The 14,570-nt window shown below is 36.8% G+C and overlaps 1 protein-coding gene and 1 pseudogene across 8 annotated transcripts in view; one reads left to right on the forward strand and one right to left on the reverse strand.

Moving 5' to 3' along the window:
• TAF2 (TATA-box binding protein associated factor 2) overlaps positions 1–14,563 on the reverse strand; it is an 87,803-nt gene extending 73,240 nt beyond the window's left edge. For 5 of the 8 annotated variants that reach the window (XM_072949652.1, XM_072949649.1, XM_072949651.1 and 2 more), the window contains exons 1-3: positions 14,188–14,563; positions 13,726–13,779; positions 7,361–7,521 (exon numbers count right to left, since the gene is read on the reverse strand). In XM_072949652.1, coding sequence (XP_072805753.1) covers positions 7,361–7,521; positions 13,726–13,779; positions 14,188–14,271 — 299 coding nt within the window. In that variant the 5' untranslated portion in view covers positions 14,272–14,563. The remainder of the gene's footprint in view (positions 1–7,360; positions 7,522–13,725; positions 13,780–14,187) is intronic. The other 3 variants (XM_072949655.1, XM_072949656.1, XM_072949654.1) reach the window with 1 other exon arrangement.
• On the forward strand, positions 2,736–2,849 carry LOC116285638 (5S ribosomal RNA; annotated as a pseudogene).
• Positions 14,564–14,570: the final 7 nt, after the last annotated feature.

Genomic DNA, 14,570 nt, shown 5'->3' on the forward strand with positions numbered 1-14,570 from the left:
GCTATCACAAATAAAGCTGCTATAAACAACTGTGCATCAGTTTTTATGTGAATTTAATTTTCATTTCTGTAGTACAAAGACTCAAGAATAGGACTGTTGAGTCATATAGTAAATGTAAATTTAGCTTTATAAGAATCTGCTAAAACTATTTTCAAGAATAGCTATATCATTCTGCTTTTCCACGAGCATTATAAGAGATGCCCGTTGCTCTGTATCCTTGCCAGCACTTAGTTAACATACTATCTAATTTTAAAGACTACTTTGTACATCTGTAGGATGCAATTTCTTTTCAATAAAATTTCACAAGAATGAAATCTGAAAAATAACTAAAGAACTTATAATTTCCCCCAGTTATCTGTGAAATTCAAAAATGTAAAAATCATCATTACACAAAAAGCCAAATTTAAACATTAGACATTAAATCATTCAGTTTTTTTTTTTTATGGGAAATCATTCTCACTTAATCTCCTCATTTCCTGAGAAAAGGTAAAGTGGTCCAAATAAAATGGTGAGTCATTATAAATGGAATCTACTGGAAAGTCAGTTATGAGGAACAACCTTCTCATGGTTTGGATTTCAGTGTTTCCTTTCATAAAACAAATCAAATGTGTTTCCTTTCATAATAACTTCATAAAAGCCAAAAATTACAAGGCAAGATTATAGTGTTTTCAATTTTCAGAATAACAATGACTCCAAATATTAATGCGCCCTTGCCCTATAACCACCACTATGCCAATCCCCAGTCCTCTTTAAGGGAACAAAGCTTAAAGATGAGTAATGTTGTAGGGGATATTGAAAAACTAGTAAATCAAGGTAATCAAAAGAATTTTCTCCAAAATCCTATTATAAACATTCGTATTAAATAAAATAATCTGTTAATTCTTTGTCAAATAAGGAATATGTGCTTCTTAAAACTATAGGCACAGATTTTGCAAAACTTAACATTCAGTTACTCATAAACTTTTTCTCCATTTAAAAAAATATTCATGAAAGCACATGTACATCAGAAAAGTACATATACTCTATGCATACAGCTTGATGAATTTTCATAAAACCCAAGTAACCAGCATGCAGAGCAAGAACAGAACTTTACCAGCCTCCCAGAAGCCCTCTTGTAATCACTAACCTAGCCCTGCTTCCCATGACCAAGGGTAACGCATTATTCTGACATCTCATGGGATAGATTAACAACTTAATACATGTTCTTTCATGTCTGACTTCTTTTATTCAATGTTAAGTTTGTGAAATTCATCCGTGCTAATAATGCATCTAGCTATTGGTCACTCAGTCTCATTACCTGTAGAATTCTAATAGTGTGAAAATATACCACAATCTACTATTCTATTATTGATGGGTTTTCAGATAGTTTATAATCCTGACTATTACAAATGCTGCTGTGAACATTTTTATACTTTTCTGTATATACCTAGGAGTGAGAATGCCAATCATAGAGTTTGTATACATTCAACCTCAATTTACATTTCTATTAGCAGTGCTTGAGAATTCTTACTTGTTATCTTTGTCAACATTCATTCTTTCTTTAGTTTTGATAGTTTACATACAGAATAAAATAAATAAAAGCCAACAGAAAAATCTATTTTACAGAAATGGAATTTCAAAATTAATAAAAATTACTTTTTAAAAGTAATCAAAATAACATTTGATATACCATTACCATGAAATAATAAGGTTGCTTAGAGAAAGCCCTTCCTTAACAAGTTTTTCTATGAAAAAGCCTAGGGGATTTCACTAATTATAAGCTCAAACTTGAATCAACTACTTAAAAGTAACTATTTGTGAAAGGCTAATGAATTTCAAGCCACTAGAAATACTGACTATAGGTAAGAACAAAATGGCTCTACTGCTAAGCATGTGTGATTATAAGAAACCCAAGTAAGAACTCTATCTAGTCCTAGGGTTACCACATTTAAGAAAACACAATGCTAGAGAGTATTCAGAGAAGGGCAAAGAGAATGGTTAACAAATTTGGGAAGAGTTTTAAATGAGGAATGGTTGAGAGTAGTGAGATGGTACAGACTGGAAAAGAGAAAACTTAAGAGGAAAACAATTTTTAATTAGGGTAAGTCTGTGAACATCATAGCAAAACAGACTGTAACTCAATGTAGTTAAAAAAAACTTTCTAGCACTTAGAAATAATGAAAAGGGTGCTTTAAAATATAGTGAGCTCTCTAGAGCTGGAAGCATTAAAGTAGAAGGTAGAATAGTAAAGGAAAAATTCCTGTTGAAGTTTTGACTAAATCAACCCCAACGTTCTTCCAATTATGACAACTTAATTCCAAGCAATACTACTAAAACAACTGGCATGAGGCATTGTGGCTGAGTTAAACTATAAAACTATCCATTTTACTTAACCATAACCAATAAGGGAATTAACCACTTCTACCACATGACATTAGTAAAATAATAACATTTAAAATCTCTATGTAAGTCTGTATTAAATACAGGCCCTAGAAAATCTTTTTTTTTTAAAAAGTAACTAAAAAAAAATCAATTCTAGTCACTCTAAAAATTGCTCCAATCACTCAACAGTTATTTCATTTATATCTTAAGTTAGCTTCATTTCTACTGCCACTCCTTAGTGGGAATGAAGACAGAAGACAGGAATGAAACTAATTCCTGAAACTGGAGACTTTTCAAGTAAAATAAAAAGGTCTTCTCAAAGTAGCAAAGCCTATCAAAGGAAGGGAAAGAAACAAAGAGGAAAGAGAAATCTCGTCTACGGCCATACCACCCCGAACGCGCCCGATCTCGTCTGATCTTGGAAGCTAAGCAGGGTCAGGCCTGGTTAGTACTTGGATGGGAAAGAGAAATCTCGGCCACTGTAGGCTATCTATGCACAGAAACAGTTTCTCTGGCAAAGTCTACATTTATTTTATTCTAAGAAGAGAGAAATGTGGAGAAAGAGAAAGGAAGGAAGGAAGGAAGGAAGGAAGGAAGGAAGGAAGGAAGGAAGGACAAAAACAAACTTAAAAAACTACCAAAGAACCACAGCTCCCATGGAGGCAAACTATACCTACAACATGTAAGACTCAAACAGAAAATATATTTGGAAAAACTTCAAGTGCTTCAATTATTTTATTGGTAAAGAAAAAAAATGCTTTTAAATTATTTTACTGACAGACAATAAGCCAGAGAGGGAGGGAGGGAGAGAGAGAGGCAGAGAGAGGAGAGAGAGAGAGAGAGAGAGAGAGAGAGAGAGAGAGAGAGACAGACACAGAGAAAGGCAGAGAAGCCTTACAGATGTTACATAACAAACAGGCTTTTTAATTGCTAGTACAGGTAACTTAACAACTCAGCTAACATTAGTGGGATAAAATAGGTAGAAACGCCTTTTGGCCCCTTATCTGAATGTTTCCCCTCCTTACATTCCCCCTGCAGTTCAAAGGTGCTGAATCTTAACCAAGGTAAGCACACTCTTTCCATTAAAAACAGAAGTGCCTGGCACCTTAACAAATAAGAAGAAAATGTGATGAAGTAGCATATTACTTCTTTGAACGTTAGCACATTCTTATACGTATTCAAGATCAAATTTTACCACTGAGTTTTAAGTTTAATTTTCAATTTCAAATCTTTTATATTTAATTTCTGTTTCAGCTTTAGTGGAAATTGTACTGGTTCATTAAAAAAAAGTTACTTTCGAAACAAGAGATGTAACAGAAGTATTAGGGACATGCTAAAGACCTTAACTATCTGCCTTTCCCAAAGTTATCTTTAAAAATAAACAATATCATTAACAGGAGATACTTTTCACATCTAACTGCTAAGCAGTATTTTTTTCTGAGTAACTGGTAGTTTCTTTCTCGTATCTTATGAACCTAATACACGTACAACAGTGATTGCCCCTTTGTATGACAACCAGAAATATCAAAACCAAACCTACAGTTCTCCTCTAATAATTGTGCAGTAACTTAATAGTGTGATACCACCCTATACTTTTTCACCCTTCATGCTAATTTGATTAACTACTTTAAAAAACTGTTATACAATAAAATTCTAAAACCAATCTCAAATTCTTTTCTGAACAAGTCAGAGAATACACAAACATCAGCAAAAACAACTAATGTCATCTCTCTTTGGAAGTAATAAAAAAAAAAAAGGTATCAAGATTCTAGAGCCAGGAAGAACATCACAGGTTGTCATGAGTATTTAATAAGTGACCATGGCTAACAGAGCTCTGATACCAGCTAAAAAGAAAATTTTAAATACATTCTAACTTTCCCAATTTTCTAACCTAATCTTTGAAAAGATTCTCCTTTATGACTTCCTTTCCTTTCTTTATAATACAAAAAGTGATGCGGTATCTTCCTTATCACTAAAGAAAAATTTTAGGGGCTATCATCATCTCAAAATTAACATAGCAAAGTAAAGCTTGCTTCCTCAATGGATCTGGAGTCCACTGTTTCTGTCACTGCAATGTCATAGATTATCTTCTTTGAGACCTGAGCATCAACAACAGGTAAAAAGCAGCTGTGCAAACGCTGTGTTTTGTGACTGGCAGATGGAGAAGCTTCTTACTCTGGCATCAATGCAGAGTTCTAGGCTCAACAGAGTAGCTATTTTGGACTTTTAACAAGGCAGTAGCTCCTACTTGCCCTTTTACCCATGCCTTTCTCATCCCTTAGTGGTACCTACTTACTGCTCCAAAGCCAGACGATTGTTTTTGGGGGGAAGAAGAAGATGCAGATGATTTTGTAATAAGTCTTTTTATGTCAATTCTACAAGTATGGCTATAAAAGCATGTATTTTCAACAGCTCATCTTTATAGAATGGGAAGTCACAGGAGCAACTCAGAGATTCCCTGAATTTTTCTAACATCCCTTTCTTTTCTCCGAGTTTGAAAAATTCTAAATCAATAGTTATTGGGATGATAAATATGCCTACAGATAAGCCTCCTTTCTCAACTATCCCAATCCCTTAAAAGAGGAGTGGTTCCTTCTCAAGCTTTAGCTTGTATCAGAATTACCTGGCAGGCTAGTTAAACACAAACTGCAAACTATCCCCAGTTTCTGAACCAGCAGGTCTAGGGTAATGCTTGGAAATTTGCATTTCTAACAAGTCCCAGGTGATGCTGATGATACCTGTCTGTGAATCACACTTTGAGACCTGCTGCCTTAAGGCAAATATTACAGATTTAGACTAGTTAAAATATCATCTTGACTAAAAAGAGTTTACAGTTTATGAAGAAAAGAGTTTAGTTTGGGGCATTCTACCCCAAAAAACTGGGAATCACAGACATGATATAATTCAATGCTATCGAAGCTTTGAAAAAACAAGTGCCTTCAAACAAAGTTGACAGTATTTAAATCAGTACAAATCTTACCAGGGCACAATCAAGTAAAATACTAGAAGAGCCATAAGAAAAATGAGAATCCCATTTTCCTAAGGAAATCACTGAAAGAAAAAAAAAAAAAGAATCTGAAAAATAATCATGCAAACCACAGCATACTGAGTAAACGGAATACTACCTGCCACTAAAAATGATAAAAAAATGAAGCCTATCATTATACATGGAAAAGTGAAAACAAAGTATTTAAATGAAAAATGTAGAACATAAAACTGATCACAAAAATATATGTTTACTGATAAAAACCGGAAGTAGCCCCAAGAGAGGCAATATTTAAGGTGAAGGAATCAGATATTTCAGATAATACTTTGAAATATTCTAAAGTTGTCAAATATTTTATAGACTATTTTAAAACAGTTTCTGGTCTACAGATTACAGTACTACATAACTCACTGAAGATCACATTAATCTCTGTGAAGAAAATACTATTTTTAAAACATTAAAAGAAAAATGGCTAAGAAAATTTAACGTTCTCTCATAGCACTTCTTAAAAACTGCAGTCTGAAGAAAGGAAACTTAGTAACTTATGTTGGGCAGAGCTAGTAAAATTGCTTGAACCAAATGTAAGAAGTGGTAAAAGCAACAGAATTATAATTTGGAAAGAAATTGGGTAAGTGAGTCTAATAATAATCTAAGAGAAATCTGTTGAAAAGAATTAATCTAATCATTAAAAAAAAAACTGTCAGAAATATCAACTTTTGGACTTAAACATAAGACAAGACACTATAAAACTCCTAGAAGAAAACACAGGCTAAACATTCTCTAACGTAAATTTTAGCCATGTTCTCCTAAGACACTCTCCCCAGGCAATAGAAATAAAAGCAAAAATAAACAAATGGGACCTTATTAAACTCATACACTTTTGCACAGGCAAAGGAAACTATAAACAAAAGACAACCTATGAAATGGTAAAAAATATTTGCAAATGATGCAACTGATAAGGGCTTAATTTCCAAAATATATAAACAGCTCATACAAAGTAGTAACAAAAAAAACAAACAACCCAATCCAAAAATGGGCAAAAGACCTAAAGAAGCAATTCTCCTATGAAGACATACAAATGGCCAATAAGCACATGGAAAAAAAATGCTCAATATCACTAATTATCAGAGGAATGCAAACCATAACTATAATGAGCTATCATCTCACACCAATCAGAATGGCCATCATTAAAAAGTCCATAAATGGTATATGCTAGAGAGGTTGTAGAGAAAAAGGAACCCTTATACTCTGTTGGTGGGAATGTAGTTTGGTGCAGCCATTACAGAAAACAGTATGGAGATGCCTTAAAAAACTAAAAGCATACTTACTACATGATCCAGCAATCCCACTCCTGGGCACATATCCAGAGGGAATTCTAATGTAAAAAGATACATGCACCCCAATGTTCATAGCAGGACTATTTACAATAGCCAAGACAAGGAAACAACCTAAATGTCCACTGACAGATGACTGGATAAAGAAGATGTGGTATATTTATACGATGGAATATTACCCAGCCATAAAAAAGAATAAAATACCATTTGCTGCAACATGGATGAACCTAGAGATCATCATTCTAAGTAAGCCAGAAAGAGAAAGAAAAATACCATATGATATCACTTATATGTGGAATCTTAATAAAAAAGACAGAAATGAACTTATTTACAAAACAGAAACAGACTCACAGACATAGATAACAAACTTATGGTTACCGGGGGGAATGGGGGTGGGAAGGGACAAATGGGAGTTCAAGATTTGCAGATACTAACTACTACATATGAAATAGATAAGCAAGAAGTTTCTTCTGTGTAGCACAGGGAACTATATTCAACATCTTGTAATAACCTACAGCGAAAAAGAGTATGAAAAGGAATATATGTGCATGCATGTATGACTGAGACATTATGCTGTACACCAGATATTGATACAATGTTGTAAATCGACTACACTTCAATAAAAAAAATTAAATTAAATTAAAATTTAAAATATCGACTTTTAAAGTGTGTAACTTACTGTTTTGATTCATTGTGACAAACTTCCAAGGTTGGATCATTATATATAAAAGCAGCTTCTAAATCATTGATCCTTACTCGGTATATTCTACACTGTTTGCTGTTCAACTTGATTCTATTCAAGTTTGCAACTGTGGGAAATATAGTCAGTTCTACGAATCCCTGTAAAGATAAAGAATAGTGATTATAATTAATACTGGTATGTTTTAGAACATATTTCTTTGATTTCTACTATTTATACTACATTCTGCAGGCAGACTCCCAAATAGATACACACACAAGTATTCTCCAAGTATCTTCACTTCAAGAATGGTTGTCCTAGCGACTAAATGGGCGTGAATTACATATACTTTATCATGTCCTGGTGGTTCACATTCACTATCAGTGAAATTCAGACCATCTGCTAGAAAGCAAAGTAAAAGGACTCACCACTCTCAAGTTTTAGAATTTCTAGACAGATTGAAATCCAAACAGGCAGTAAGGGGGGGAAAAAATGACAGAGCAAAAAGAGAATCAAAACCAGTTCAGTGAATAAAAGAACGTGGCCTATAAAAATAGGGTAAAAAAAACTACACTACCAAGTGGGAATCTCTCTGCTCATGTGAGGTAAATCAGGAAATGTGAAAGGGTAAGAGTTGCAAGAGATATTCAGGCAAGTAGGGAAAAAAATCTATTTCCACCTCCAAGGGCAGCATATACTTCAAAGTGCTGGATGACTTCCTACCAAGTAATCACAAAGGGCGCATACAGTTCTACCACGTTAGTTGTGTGGTGAGCAATCTATCTGAAGCATGTACACGAGACAAGAGAGACAGCTAAATACACTGACTGTCCACCACCCTTCTGCATTTAATCAAATTGGAAAGATGTACCAGTGAAACAGGGAATGTATGCCCAGTGAGTTTAATATTCTGGGTTGAAAACACAAAATATAGGAGGGCATGAAATAGTAACATTGCAGGGGCTGCAAAGTAAACAGAAAAATTTCAGAGACCACAACAGGCATAGCTAAGATGAAATTCAGGCAATAACCAGAGAGAACTAGATTATGACAATTACAATGGCTACTATTTAATGAACACTACTGCATGCCAAACATTACACTAGAACTTTCCTATGTTCTTTCTAATCCCAACAACAACTTTAAGAGATAATACTTAATGCTTTTTACATATAAGTGAACAGAGTTAAAATAATTATATCATTAATAAGTGGAGAACTGAGATTCAAACACACATCGAAATGATCCCAACTGATTCCCACTATGCCATAATGTCTCTCAGACAAGGCCTTTAAATAATATGCAGAAATTTGTTTTTTTTTTTTATAACATTCAGCCCAATTGCTCAAAAGTCCTATCTACTCTACAGCTCCCTTTCCTCCAATTCCCAAATAAGAGAGTTCTACATCCTTAAATTAGACCATCTGGACAGATCTATGTGGAAGCAAATAAGAACAGAAAAAGCAGAAGCAAAAATACTTTTGAAGAAGTCTCTGAGTTGAAAGGTATTAAACTGTGAGCAATGCAGGAAGACCCAAATTCCCTTAATTATCACATCAGCGAGCCAAAGACCAACCTACATAAATATGCTTGGATCAGCAAAAAGAAAGACAACAAGCAGAACCAAGACAATGTCAAAAAGTGAACTAGAAAAGATTATGGAAACTGGTGTCAACAAGCAGTTACATAAGTGGGACGTAAGAACAGGCTCCGGCTTTCTAAACTAAGGTTAATAATAATAAGACAGTGAATGGAGTCTATTTCATGAAGACAGGGGAAGCTCAGTCTCCTTCTATCCCCAGGTCTCTGACACCACCTAGAGCCCTAACCTACACCTGCCAGCAACATTCAGACCCACTGACTGGCCTCCAATCCCTGTCTTCCTTAGCCACTAGCACAACTGCAAGCCTGCCAGGTCATCTAACCTCTAACGTATCCTCTTCTTGCTCCCTGCTCTCTCCCCATCACTTAACAGCTGACCATCCTCCCAGAGCCCCTAGCCCATTTTAAGTAACTCCCCTGAGCCATGCAACCTTTTCAAAAACTCCTCTACCCACTAGCCTTAGATGAAACATCTCTTGAGTCCATCTTGAAAAGAAGCTATTTATTCTTTCATTCACTATAAATTAGAGGAAGGCAAAACAGGAACCCTCCTACTTTCCATCACTATTTCTAGACCATTTGTAGGATTTCAAATGGCTGTAAGAGCGAGGGTAGAATAGTGTCACTGTTAAATGCATGTGTTCTTGAGACAGATTGCCTGCTTTCAAATCCCAGCCCCACCACTTAGTAAGTGTATGATGATCCTGAGCTAAGTTACTCTAGTTTTCTGTACCTCACTTTCCTCATTTATAAAACAAGAATGACACCACCTACCTTTTGGTGTTATTATGATAATTGAGAAAATTAATACATGGAAAGCACTTAAAACGACAGCTGACATCTAGTAAATGTTTTTATTATTATTCTTTTCTACTTCTTTTCCTATGCGTTCATGCCATACAGTACACCAGCCTCTATCCCTTTCACTAATATCTCCCAAGTCCTCCAACATTCATTGAAGGTTCATACTTTCCCTTTCTAACCCATCTCAGCCATCAATCTAAGTGACATGAATCAGACACAGCTGATCCACGCAGTAACACTGCTTCAAAGCCCCCGACCTCAGTTCCTACAATCTCCACTACCATTCCAGGATAGCAATCAAGATCACACTCTAAAAGACACCTCATCACTGCTCAGGACTGCTCTGATGTTGACGTTTTAAACTTGAATTCTTGTCCTTCTGCTCCTCTTCTTACTTCTCTGCCAGTCCTCCTGTTCAACCACATGAAATTCTCCTGTTCCTTGGCCTCCTCCAGTCTCACAATCCTTCCCTATATTTTTAAGGCTACTCTCTTCCCTGTTCATCCAAGATCCTTAACTTGAACCACTCTGCCAACTGTCAATTCTCTTGCCCTTCTGCTACACATACCTATCTCTCCCTCCTGTTGAGGATGATCCTTCTACTACTCCAACAGAGGCCATCCTCTGTAGTATTCTCAGAAACCCTGCTTAAAAAAAAAAAAGGAAAAGGAAAAACAAAACAAAACAAAAAAAGAAAAAGAAATCCTGCTCTATTAATTATCCTCTCCTGTAATTACAATCTTTTCTCTCTGTTGGACTTTCTCCCATGCCTACAAACACATTCAACTCTCACTTATCTTTCTTTTGAAATCTTGAGATCTGTCACCTCAAATAAATTAATTTTTGCCCATTTCCTGGAATTATTATATGTTGGTTCTGAACTGACACTAATCGCCAGAGTCCCAAAACTATACAATAGTCTACTAGTCAGAGTGGAAGTCTTTGGAGGTCAATAAAGGGGTTCCCAAGTCTGTATCAGAATAGGACTAGTACTTATCTCCCCAGTCCCAGGACATACAGCATATATTTTAGAAATTGGCAAATCCCCATATTCATTCTCTGACCTCACTCTCTGAGCAAGGACTACAGTGGAAGGACTAAGTGGATAACACTGGACCACCCATTCCCCTTCCCCAAGATAGTAAATCAATGCAACCAGTCATTCCTTGGGGAACTGCAGAGATTAGTGCCACCAGAGATTGGAAAGATGCCTTCTACATCTTCATTTAACTCAATTATTTGGCCAAAGCAAAAGTCAAGTAGGTTTTGGAGAATGATGGTGAATAATCACACATTTGCCAATCACAACCATGTTTGCAGATGTATTTTTACCACAGCAAATCAGTGCAGCTCTTAGTAGCTAATATTGCAACTAATTATCAAGTAAATGCTTCTTTTTCCCCAATTCCTATCAGGAAAGAAAAAAACTTCAGAAGCAGGTTGTCTTCAAGGCATCAGAACCCCTTTATTGTCACCTAGGAACTAAAAACTATATCAACTCTCCTGCTCAAAACATAGCCCCAAAGTCCCTTGATTGTAGGACAGCCCAAAGAAAATTGCACTGGTATGTCATGTGGACAGCATTATGTTATCTGGATCTAGTGGGAAAGAAGGAACAAGTTCTCTAAATGACTTAATAAAAAAAAAATGTATGGATGGCAGAGAATAAGGGTTAAATCCTATGAAAGTAGGGGTTTCAATCAATCACATAAATAAAGCTTCTAAGGTCCAGTGGTCTGAAGCTTATAAAAATAAGCCTTCTAAAGTGAAAAATAAGTTGCTTCACTTTGCACTGCCCAACAAGAAGGGGAAAAAAAGAGGCACAAAAGTTGGGAGGCTTCTTTGGATTCTGAAAGCAATATACACATTAAGGTATATGACTTACTAGGCAACCTAGACAGTAGGTCCTGGTTGTGGTTCAAACTGCCCTGCCACCTGGACCTTATGACTCAGGTACCCAACAGTACTGAGAACATCCACAGCAGACAGAGATGCTTTACTAACTCTAGCTTCCTCCAACAGAATGACAGTGTACTGTCATTCCTGGGATTTAAGAGTAAACCCATGACCTCTTCTGCCAACAACTATTTTCCACTTGCAAAGCAACTATGGATTTGCTACTAAGCCCTGCAGTAGAAACTGAACACATGACCCTGGACACCCAAAAACTTCAGGTAATTTTAGTTACCTGAAATGGCCATCATGAACTCAGCATAACATGAAGCTCTGAAAAATAAAACTGGGCATGTGCAGCAGCTTTCTACTTTTAAATGGAAACAACTCCTCCAGACCAGGCCCAAGGAGGTTTATAAGGCACAACAAGCAAACAGTATGAGCAGGTGACTCAGAATCCAGTAAGACTTGTTCCCAGTACATCTCCATCTCTCCCTCAAATCACACCTACAGCCTCATGGAGAGTTCCTCATGCTTAGTTAACAGAATAGGACAAAGCACAAGCCTGAATTATGAATAAGTCTGCACAGGATGCTAGTAAAGTTGGAAGTGGATGGTAACTGCCATTGGAACCCATTGAGGTATGGTCCTGAAACACAGTGGAAGAAAACTGTACCATGGGCAGAATGCTGGGAAATACATCTAGTTGTACACTGTTAAAGAAGGAGAGATGACCTGAAGCACACATATATACTGATCCATGGGCTGTTGTTAATGCATTGGCCAGCTGGTTAGGAATGTGGAAAGAACAAGACTAAAAGACCGTAAATAAGTGGATGGTGGGAGAAGTGTATAAATGAATTTCTCAGAGTAGGTATAATATGAAAATATTTATGTTATCACATAAATAACCATCAGGGGCATCCTCAGAGATTGCAGAGGGGGGCCCTCAAAAATCAACTGGCAAGATTATCTATCCAGTAGATGTCAGACTCTTTCCCTAGCCACCCTGCTCAATATAAAAGTGGTCACTGAGCAGGTAGGGAGGAGATGCACGAACCCAACAACGCAGTCTTCCCCTCGCAGAGCTGCTCTGGCTACCACCACTGCTGAGTGCCCACCTCTCTACAGCAGAGGATCAAGATAAACTTCTAATATGAGGCCTTCCCAAGAAGGATCAGTGAGTTACTCCGAAATAAAATGGCTAGACAGCCAGTATTATGGAGGGAGACAGTAATTTGCCTTTAAAGAACAAACACATATTCTAGATTTTTCTTCCCTAACTATAATACTTATCAACACACAATCCTATACATGCCTCCATGTATACAGAAAAGTGTGGCAGTAGGCTCTTATGCACAAAATTTACTAAGATGGTCTTACACGCAGTACGTATTTAATAAATGTCCACTATAAATCAATCATGTCCACTCTATTTCTATGCCATTTCATTAATGATATCTCCATTCAGGGCTAAACCATTTCTACCCCAGATTGTTACAGTAACCTCTTAACTAACTCTTTAATTCTCATATCTTCCCTACCCAATTCATACAACACATCTAAAGTATCCTTCCATGAAATACAAGGTAATAAATTTTGAAAGAGAAATTCCTTAAATGAGGAAATTGGACTTAATAAACCTTTAAGGATCTTTATAAATCTAAGATACTGTAATCCTAATGAAAAGTTTACACTTTTAAATACAGTTCACCTTAAGTAAACAAGTTTGAGAGGGAAACTGATGCCACCAAAGAAAACCAGCTCTCATTAAAATTTTGGTCTATTTAGCACACAATTTTAAAATGTTTGGTAATACAGATTTTCAAATTCTGTAACAGATTAAAAGAAATAAAATTTTAATCAGAAAATAGGGAAAAAAAAAAAAAAAGGAAAGAGAGAATTGAGGAGGCAGCCAGTATAGGAGCAAGGGCATGGCCCTTGAACTCACACAGTATGAATTTTAGCTCTAGCCTATTCTTGAAACAGTTACCTGGACAGGAAAGTTCCTAAGTGCTGTAAAGGATGGACTTATTATTGCTTATAATTGTTGAGGATATACTCACCACAACAGATTTTCTCTGAAAGTTTATGTTGTTGATGCAGACCACCTGATGGGTTGTATATTAAAAAATAAAGGAAATATTTTGAGTATTAAATAATGCATAATTCTATTCAAGTATAAACAAGAACTACGTTCCAAGCAGGTCAAAATCACACGTATCTTTCATGTCAAAACTCTATAAATTGGGGTAACTTGCTCCTTTTAAATTTAGTTAACAGCCATGAAAATAAATTTCTTTGTACAAAAATGCAGCTTAGTACTTTAACGAAAAGGTTTATTAACCCGCAAGGGGCAGTAAATCTGCTGAATTACACTGTCATCCAAAACACTTTCACCCTACAAACACTATTTCCATCACCGTGAGTGGCTTCTAGTTTCCCAGGCCCACTAAGTTTCAAGCAATCACAAAACATAACTAATGAAAACCCAACCTAGAAGAGGAAAGGGAAATGAAAAATACTTATAATTTATATGGCCTTGGGCTTTCAAAGCCCTTGTCTCCTTTCTTCCTGTTCATTCTGGCGGGCTCTAAACCAGTCGGCGGCATGAAGGGATCCCGCGGAGCTCGGCTTCCCGGCTTCCCGGGGGGCGGCGGAGCATTACCGGTCTCAGGCACCAGACACTCCCCGCTCCCCCAGGCTCCCCGCAGTCACGCCCCGTGGCGGGGGCTCCCTCGGCACCCACGCCCGGCCCTGCCCGATCCGCCGCCGCCGCCGCCTCAAGCTCACTCCCGCAGTTCGGCTCCTTCAGCTGTCTCCGCCGAGCTTCTGTCACGAGGATGCTCCTCTCAGAGGCCCCTCACAGCTACCAGCAGCCGACATCTTGTCACCTCTGACCTCCGACGCC

This window comes from Vicugna pacos, chromosome 25 (genome assembly GCF_048564905.1).
Source record: "Vicugna pacos chromosome 25, VicPac4, whole genome shotgun sequence".
Classification (NCBI taxonomy): Eukaryota; Metazoa; Chordata; class Mammalia; order Artiodactyla; family Camelidae; genus Vicugna; species Vicugna pacos.